General features: G+C 53.9%; 1 protein-coding gene across 1 annotated transcript in view; it reads right to left on the bottom strand.

The window, feature by feature from the left end:
• Positions 1-8936, bottom strand: part of ITPR3 (inositol 1,4,5-trisphosphate receptor type 3) — a 45932-nt gene that overhangs the window by 26544 nt on the left and 10452 nt on the right. The window contains exons 3-8 of the mRNA XM_010177885.2: positions 5431-5552; positions 2457-2543; positions 2116-2274; positions 1884-1982; positions 1606-1689; positions 515-661 (exon numbers count right to left, since the gene is read on the bottom strand). Of these exons, the coding sequence (XP_010176187.1) occupies positions 515-661; positions 1606-1689; positions 1884-1982; positions 2116-2274; positions 2457-2543; positions 5431-5552 (698 nt within the window). The remainder of the gene's footprint in view (positions 1-514; positions 662-1605; positions 1690-1883; positions 1983-2115; positions 2275-2456; positions 2544-5430; positions 5553-8936) is intronic.

Here is an 8936-nt window from a genome sequence, read left to right as displayed (position 1 = left end):
AGCCAACAGCATGTGGGGTTGTGAGGAACTGGGGTGCCAGTCCTGTCTCCAAGCTTTTGCTGACCCCTGACAAATATGCCAGTGATAAGAGCCTTGTCCTATCTCAAAGGCAAGCAAATATAATAGGTGTGCAGAGCTCAGAGAGACACCAGTGCCCATCCACCAGTAAGCCAACAGCATGTGGGGTTGTGAGGAACTGCTGTTCCTCACCCCAGTGCCAGTCCTGTCTCCAACCCCGGATAAATATGCCAGTGATAAGAGCTTTGTCCTGTCTTAAAGGTAAGCAAATATAATCAGGATGCAGAGCTCAGACACCAGTGCCCATCCACCAGCAGCTGCAGTTCCCAGTGCTCTCATGGAGCATGAGCCCCGTGCTGGCTTTCACCAGGGCAGTTGGGCCACCAGAGGTGGAGATGTATAGAAATAACCATTGCTTCTAGCAACACCCCCAGCAAAAGCCCACGGAGGTACCCTGAAAGCCCAGGGACACATGCTCCATCCCCTCCCCACTTACCTCCACCTCCCACAGGGCGTTGGAGCTGGTAGCCGAGGTGGCTGATTGTCTCAGGGTGGTGCGGAGGAAGACATGCAATTTGCCTTTGTACTCATCACAGGTGAGAAACTTCTCCTGCTCGGCGTGGAAGAGCCTCACCACATCCCCCTGGACCAGGACACAGTGGTGAGACACAAGGATATGGTTTCCTACAAGCTGATGTATCTCCTCCTGTGACCCCCCTCACTCTGCAAAGGGGATGGGATGCTACCCCAGAGCAGAGCACAGCTCTCAGGGCATGGCAGGACCACAGGAGCCTGGGCACTGCAGGGCACCATCAGTTTTTCCAGTCCTACCTACCTGAGATGTGCTAAAACCTGCCTCTAGCAACACAAATGCTCCTCTGAACCCAGGGGAGGGCACCTTGTGTGGGCACGGGGCACCCTGAGCTCTGCAATGCTATCGCAAGTCATTTCTCTCTGCTTCCACTCCCTGGGCTGTAAAATGGGTACAAACCCACCACTTTCCACCCCTGGAGCGGGCAGAGGCTCTGCTCACCAATATGTTTAAGGCATTAAGGCCCCAGGGAGGAGGATGCAGTAGATGCAGGAAGCCAGGGATAAGCGTGGCGCCTGGGGACGAGGGTCTGTAAGATCATAACAATCAATATCCAGCCAGCTGCTTCCTGGAGGACCTCAACCTCCAACAATAGCTCCACAGGGAAAGTTCTTTTCCCAGGCAACAGCCAGCCTTGCTGCACAGCTAAACAGCCAAAAATTGTCCTAGCAGCTAGAAGCCACTGCTGGCACTATGTGTGTCTCGTATTGTCCTCATGAACTGATTTAATACAAGAAGGCAGAGGGTAATTTCATGCCCCCCTGGGTACCTCCTGCCAGGAGATACTAAAATATCCAACTCTAGCTTGATGTTCAGTTCTCCAAGTGATGAATTCTCCTAGAAACTAAGGCCCTCAAGGCAGGATCTCTTTCTTCTGCCCTTGTCATACAGCTGAATGGCTGCTCACAGGTCCTGACCCCACAGGGGACAAGGGCCATATCCCCAAATCCCACCATGTCCCAGGTGGCTGGTGGCAGCCAAACCTCCTTCCTTACCCCTTTCAGCACTTCCTCCATGTGATCACAGAACTGCATGAAGAGGTTAATTTTCCAGCTGGTGTTACAATTGACTGAGTTCACCTAAGGAACAAGAGAGCGAGGTCACGATCCCTGCGACAAGGGAAAAAAGGAAGAAAAAGGAAAAAAAAAAAGAAGAAAAAGGAAAAAAAAGGAAGAAAAAGGAAAAAAAAAGAAGAAAAAGGAAAAAAATACCAGGCAAGCCCCAAAATCCAGACCCTGTACAGTCAGCCACCCTCAGCCCAGCCTCCCCGTACCTCCTTGCAGCCAGCGTTGTCAGCAAGCTCATAGTTGCTGGCGTGCAGCGGCTGCCCGGCGTTGACGGGGTTCAGGATGACTTTATCTCCCACAACTACCTGGGGAGGAAAATGGGAAAGGGGGAGAGCGAGGATGAGACCAGACAGACAGCAAGGAGACGAGCCCTGGCAGGTAACACACGTGGTGTTTTCTGCACAGCTCCATTTGGGGACTTTTCAGCCCCACGCTCACGTTATCTCCATTGCTCCTCAGCTTCCAGAAGGGTTGGATGAAGAGCCAGGAGCCCTCGTTGCCGGTGGCATCCAGTGTCACCCGCATAGCGTTTTTCTCGAGCAGGGCTGGCAGCCGCTTGTTCACCGTCAGGTACTTGTTGCTTTTCATGTGGAGGAGCTGGAAAAGTAAATATTGGGGTGACCTGCAGTGGTACCATCCCCCAAGGTCCCAGCCTTTTGAGGTCCCCAGGCTGGTGGCACCCAGGATTGATCCCATGAGCCCCTTCCTAGCAGCTGCCTGACTCTCACGTGCCAGATCTGTGCATGTCCCCCCAAAACCCACCAGTGCTTGGCCCATACCTGTATGACGCTGCCATATTTCACCACATCCCCATGAACTTTCTTGTTCTCCGTCTCGTTCTGCTTCTGCTCCATCTGGGCTGCATGCTGGACACCAAAAGGAGAAGAGTTGAGTGCAGCACCACTCTCCTCGCCCCCCCAGAGCAAAGCCCCTAAAGGGCCACCTGCACCCTCAGCTATGGTTAGGATGGGAGAGGCTGGGATACAGCATAAGCATCCCTCTGTCCTCCAGACAACATGGGTCAGAGCTACAATATGGTCCTCAGCATCCAAAAGCTCAGCCCAGGATCTTGGTGTGGCCCTGAGCAGCCATGTAAGTCCACATGAACCTTAAATCAAGGACTTAAAAATTAGGACAAGGACAATACAGCACAGAAATTTCCCCCAAACCCCAGCAGGTCTTATGGGGCAGCACCAAAAGAGGACTCTGCACATGGGCCAGGGGCTGGGGCGATGCATCCAGCTCAGCCCCACCACAGCAGGGACGTGGGGACCAGAGGGATCCTGGCAGCACCGACACCAAAGAGCAAAAGTCGCCGTGCTGGTGGTGCCGTGCCTGGAGACGGCTGCAGGTCCAGACCCGCTGCAGCAGATGAGGCAGGATGGGTCTCCACCAGCCAAGATGCCCCAAGAATGGATTGCTCAGCACCATGTGCGGCCCTTCTCTCCAAAACCACATTTTCCATGTGGTGGCTCCAGCAGCTGAAGGAATGATGTCAACGTACGCGGAGCAAGGCAGGAACTTGCTCCCACAGTGGATCTGTCTGGGAATGGTGAGGGTGCGCCGACGGCTCCGGCGCCAGCCTGGGCACAGCCCGGGCAGCACCAGCCCAGTGCTCCCCCGCAGCTGGGATGGGAAATATTGGTGATGGATGGAGCTGGAAGAGCATCTTCTTTCCTACTGCATCCTCCCTTTCCTATCCTGCTTTCATCCCCTTTCACTTAAGGGCAGAAGGAATTGGGAAATACAGCTGGAATCGCAGCTCCACGCTTTGAACGTGCCTGGTACATGTTGCTGCAGTACAAACCCCTCACTCTTTTGAACGTTGCCACCACTTCTAGTGAACCCTCCATCCCCACACAGCTCTAGGTGCCACTCAGGGACATGAGCCCCATGGTGGTGGCTGCTGCCATCAGGAAAACAAACCCACTGCCAAGAAATCCCGCACTGATGCGGAGCTGTGAGTTTAACAACAACCTCATGGAGCAACACAGCTCCAGAGAGAGATCCAGCACTGCAGTGTGTCCTAGATCTGTGTCCAGATCTGAGCTCCTCCCTCGCCGAAAGCCAGAGGAGTTGGGAGCAGGAACCAGCTCCCCCCAACCACACAAAACCATGGGGGCTGATATTCCCAGCGTATCCCATGGATGGGACAGGGTCTGTCCCCAAGCCACTGCGGGATGAGGTGTCAGGGATGTGCACAGGGGTGGGCAGCCCAGGAGATACAGGAAAAATGGGGACTCATCAGCAGAGCAGGAGGAAAGCCTCCACGGCACGTCTGCAGTGTGTCTGGCTGCACCTACAATTAGTCAGCCAAGAAAACACGGAGCCTTAAACCCACTTAAAAACAACAGCACAGGAGCTGGGAAAGGCAACTGTGGGCATCGCAGACGGCTGGGCAGGGATTCCCCCCTCAAAACTTGGGCTGCTTCTGCTTCAGGAAATGATCTCCGTGGGTTGGAAGATGTTGTCAGGTTGTGGGAGACGCTGATAAATCTAAGCCTGGAGGCCAATGTCCTGCCAGGACATCCAGGGGCTTCATGGCAGCACGGGCAGCGTTTTGCAGAGAGCTCCCTCCCTGCCCGCGCTCCCCCAGCGCTCGGCTCCGGATGCAGGGGAGCGTTTGCCAAAAGGGCAACACCGGGAGCAGCGGAAAGGAGCAAGGAAATGACAGAATCTCTTGAAGACAAATCTGAACCAAGGTGCAATCCATCAGGCTCAGAAATGAGCCTCTCTGTCCAGTCGTGGCCAGTCCAGCTGTCAACATTACACGTTACAGTCTAACTGGAGCAGGACAATAGTGTTTCCATCCGCCAGCAACCACATACGGCTGGAGGTGGCAGGAGGAACTGACCCTGTCCCACCATCTCCACACCAAGCTGGGACACCCTGTCCGGACTCTGTACCAGACCTCGCTCCCCAAAGGCAAAACTGGGGAACTGTGGGGCTGAGCTCGAAGCCTGATGAGATGATTTAATGAATCCCTCCCGAGCTTTGGTTTTGTGAATCATCCTTGGGGCCTCGCCAGCTGTCTCAGGCAATTATGCAATGTTTAACATGGGCCTTTTCCAAACCTCATGGAAGTCAACAGGAGCCTTTCTCTTCCACAGCCCTTTGGAGCAGGTCCTGGCTGCAGCGGCTCCCTCCTCCACATCAGGCACCCCTGGGTGCTGTGAGGGGTGCGGGGCTGTGCTGGCAGAGCACCTCTCCCTGCTCTGCCATGGGCTCCTCTGCACCAGGAGCATCAGAAAGGCTGAGACAGCAAAGGCTGGGCATGGTGGTGAGGGAGGAAAGGCAGGTGGACATTGTCTCTAATCCCAAAAGCAACATCGCTGCCCTCCCTTCCTCTCCCCTCCTGCTCAGTCCCATGGATCCACCTCTGCAGGTCTTCCCTGGGACATCTCCCTTGCACTGGGAGCAACAAAGGACCTTACCGAGCTCCTGTCTCAACCCCTTCACAAGCCACCCTACGCTGTGATTAACTCAGCTGACGGCTGCAGGAGCTGTTCCTCTAGAAAAGGTGGCTGTGGCTAATGGTCCATGGTGAGGGGAGGGTGGTGGGACAGGAGGCAACAGAGCAGAGGGACACCCTGAGGATAGCAAAACCCAGGGCAGGTCTTGGCCTCCATGCAGGCTGTTTTCTAGGAAGCAAAACATGCCAAGATTTGCACAGCGAGAGGTTTGGATGTCATCACCCAACCAACCCATGGGGCCTGTCCACTCTGGGGAGGATGGTCCCTCACCCCTGCTCACCTGGAGTTTCTGCAGCAGCACCACATCTGCAATCTTGTCCTTGTCCTGCTTGGTTTGCTTGGCCTTCCAGTATTGCTTCTGGGCAGAGTAGCGGTTCATGGGACATACTTTGAAGAGGCAATCTGGGAGGAGAGGAAGACAAGCATGAGGCTGCACCAGCCACACAGTCACCAGCTACCAGTGTGTCCCCAGTGGGGCCAAAAATCACTGAGAGGCAGGAGTGAGTGCTCCTCTGGGACACCACTCCCATCCCAGTAGCATCACTGGAAGATGGCCCCCCTAACCCACAACAACTCCATCTGCTGCTGGGGGTCCAAGGGAGACGTGGCTGGGCGTGGTGGAGGGTCGTGTCACCTTGTATTAGCTGGTGGATTAGTTTCAAATGAGGGTCAATAATGAGTCCAGGAGTGACTCCACTTCTTGGACTTGTGATTAGAAGCATTCCCATCGGAAACATCCGTGCAATTTGGGAAAGAAAACTTCAGGGGGAGAAAAAGTCCTGATGAAGCCCAGCTGTACCAAAGGAGGAGAGGATCCTGTCGGGATGGAGGAGGGAAGCCAGGAGGACGTGGGTGCCGTGAGTCTGAGACACAAGCAGAGATCTCCACATCTCCTAGTTACCCTACCCACTGGAAACCTTGAGCCAGCAGGACCAGTGGCCGTGCCACTGGGATATACTGGTTTTGCAAACACGCTGCTGTTCTCCCGTGACTGCTCATGGGGAGCCCAAAGTACCAGTGTTGGAAGCTACAAGCAACCGCTCCCAACATCTGTATCTCAACAGCTGCATTTCCAGTCCTAAAATAAACACTTTGGGGACCTGAAGGGCACAGGTTTGCAGCCCAACTCCCCCAAACGCTTGCCATCTATCCATGTTCTGCAGATTGCCCTAATTCACCTGTTTTTCCCCAGGTTTGCTGTGGTCAGAATGGGGGAAGGGGGGGGGGGGTGGAAAGTGCAGATACTCAGGTCCAGGCTTTGGGAACTGAAGCATAAAATTTAAATTTTAAGCTGAAACAGGGTTGCCCAAGGAAGTTGTAGATGCCCCCTCCCTGGAAGTGTTGAAGGCCAGGTTGGATGAGGCTTTGAGCAACCTGGAAGGTGGAAGGAGTCCCTGCTGCTGGCAGGGGGGTTGGGACTGGATGAGCTTTAAGGTCCCTTCCAATCCAAACCATTCTATGATTCTATAAGAGCAGATATCTGGAGATGAGGAGGTGTTTCTGGAGACCAGGAGGCACTTATATCTCCCAAACCCTCATTCAGGCCTGGAAGCTGTATGGGGTTGAGGGCAGGAAGGGCTCTGAAGCCTGAATTGCCCTAATTACACCTGAAATAGCAGCCCAGAAACTTCAGACACACAAAGAAAAAAAAAAAAAAATTAATAATAATAAAAAAATCACATCCATCTCTGGCCCCGGTCCCGAGTCACTGGCGAGGACTTATTTATTTACCTGGGAGTGACGAACAAACAAGCTCAGAGCACAGTTCTCACCGGCTCGGGCTGCTGGGAAGAAGCCAAGTTTCACATTTCGTTTTACAGGTTTATTTGCTAATGGCATAGCCCGTGCCAAGGAGGCCGTGACGCTGAGCTTTTTAATCGGGGACTCAGTGGAGCTGCTGAAATACCCGGCTGCTTTCTCTCACTACCTCTGAGCAGGGCTACAAAAAACCACTCGGGCCACCTGCAGCACCTGAAATAATTTTCATTAAATTGCTAATTAATTGCAAAAAGGACCTGGGTAGAAAGTAGAAACTGGGAAGGAGGAAAAAGAAACAAAAACCAAACCAACAACATAGCTATTAAATGATAAGTGCAAATCAAACCCTTGGCTCTGAGCACGCCCTGCCCAGAGGAGCTGCCTGACATCCCCCTCTCAATACTGAGCCTTGTTTTTCAAGGAGGGAAACTGAGGCACGGAGTCTTTTCACACACAGAATGGCTCCAGCAAATCTTACATTGGAAGCTGGGGATTTTGGCACCCCGGCCTGAACACTGACAGTTTGTTGGTTTTTTTTTTTACAAGACGGATGGTGGGTGGAAAAGAGGGAAGCTGAGGAAAGCTCCCACGTCAGCACTGCCCAGAGAGAACAACTCAACAGAGCGATGCTCGGCTGAGCTGCCATCACCACGAGGTTCTGCTGGTCACAAAACCTCCTGCAACCCCACAGATGGGAAAATGGGGTATTTTGGGCAGTGGCACAGCCGGGGGTCTCGCTGCCCGCTCGCCTCGTGGCCATCACACGCCTGCGCAGAGCAGGATTGAAGCCATTTATTTGCTTTTTTCCTGACGTGCCTGAACACGGGGCTGGGAAGAGCCTTGAGGGGGGGAAAGAAACTGCAAAGAAAAGCAAATAAATGAGTGGTGCTGGGCGTCTCTCAGAGGGCTGAGCCCCGGTGTGATGTGGCGCAGGGACAGGCTCCTGTCTGGGTTTTAGCATTTCCAAAATCCATTTGGACCTGATTTTTGGAGAAGGGTCCCATTTCCCCACCAGGAAACCAAACCAAGCCCCGGTGTGACCCGCATGTGCCTCACCACAGGGCAGGATAGGGCAGGGTCTGGCCACAGGATACGGGGACGGCACCAGCACATGAAAATCCTCTGAAGCCTCTTGTCGCTGCCGCAGGGAAACAGCAGCAGCCCGTTGTTTTCACCTCCCTGACAGTGATAACTATCGAGAAGGCAGACCGCTGCTTTTCCGGCCATTAAAACAAGCGCCTGGATATCCTGAGAGGGTTTGTATGGAGAAGGGCTGAGTCTAGAGCAGACCTTCGCCTGGAAAAGAGATTCAACACCCGCCCATGTCCGGGCCCGGAGGTGGTGTGGCTGCAGGGACAAGGCTTTGACCAGCCATCCCACAACTGCTTCCAGCTCTTCCCATTCAGCCCCAGGTGAAAATCTACCAAGGGATGGCTCCCTGGGCTGTGGGACTCTGGGGAGCTGTTGGATGGCTCATTAATCAGCCCCAAATACAAATTAGTGGCAATGGCTCCCATGGAGAAGCAGGTCGCTGCTTGGGTGGAACGGTGTCTGGAGGGCACCCACTGTGGGATGTTAAAACCACCCCGAGAAAGAGGCAGAGTGGGGAACCAGTATTTTAGAATATTTTTAAAAGGTGACTTGAAATTACAGTAGCTGGGATGAAAGGAACAGCTGCCCTAAACCCAACCCCAAATCCAACAACGCAATCACTGGTTTGGGGAAATTTCACAGCTCTACATACACTCCCCAGCTACACGCTCCGTGCAGCGGGTACTGAAACCCAACTGGGACATTCCTTGGGACACGGCCCCTCGGCATTTTGCAGTGTGCCAAGCACACGGGGCAGCCAGGCATTTCCCAGATAAGTTCAGTGTAGGGCAGAGATGATTCCCCGGGCTCAGCACAGCCGTTTGATCCCTGGGGAGCCCAAAGGTCAAGGCCACCTCACCAGCCAGCCCCAGGGCTTGCAAACTGGGGAATCACAGACTGGTGAGGTTGGAAGGGACCTCAGGAGATCATCCCGTC

This window comes from Antrostomus carolinensis, unplaced genomic scaffold, assembly GCF_000700745.2.
Source record: "Antrostomus carolinensis isolate BGI_N321 unplaced genomic scaffold, ASM70074v2 scaffold19291, whole genome shotgun sequence".
NCBI classification, from domain to species: Eukaryota; Metazoa; Chordata; class Aves; order Caprimulgiformes; family Caprimulgidae; genus Antrostomus; species Antrostomus carolinensis.
Note: the sequence above shows the minus strand (reverse complement) of the source record. Positions and strands in the feature narration are given on the sequence as shown.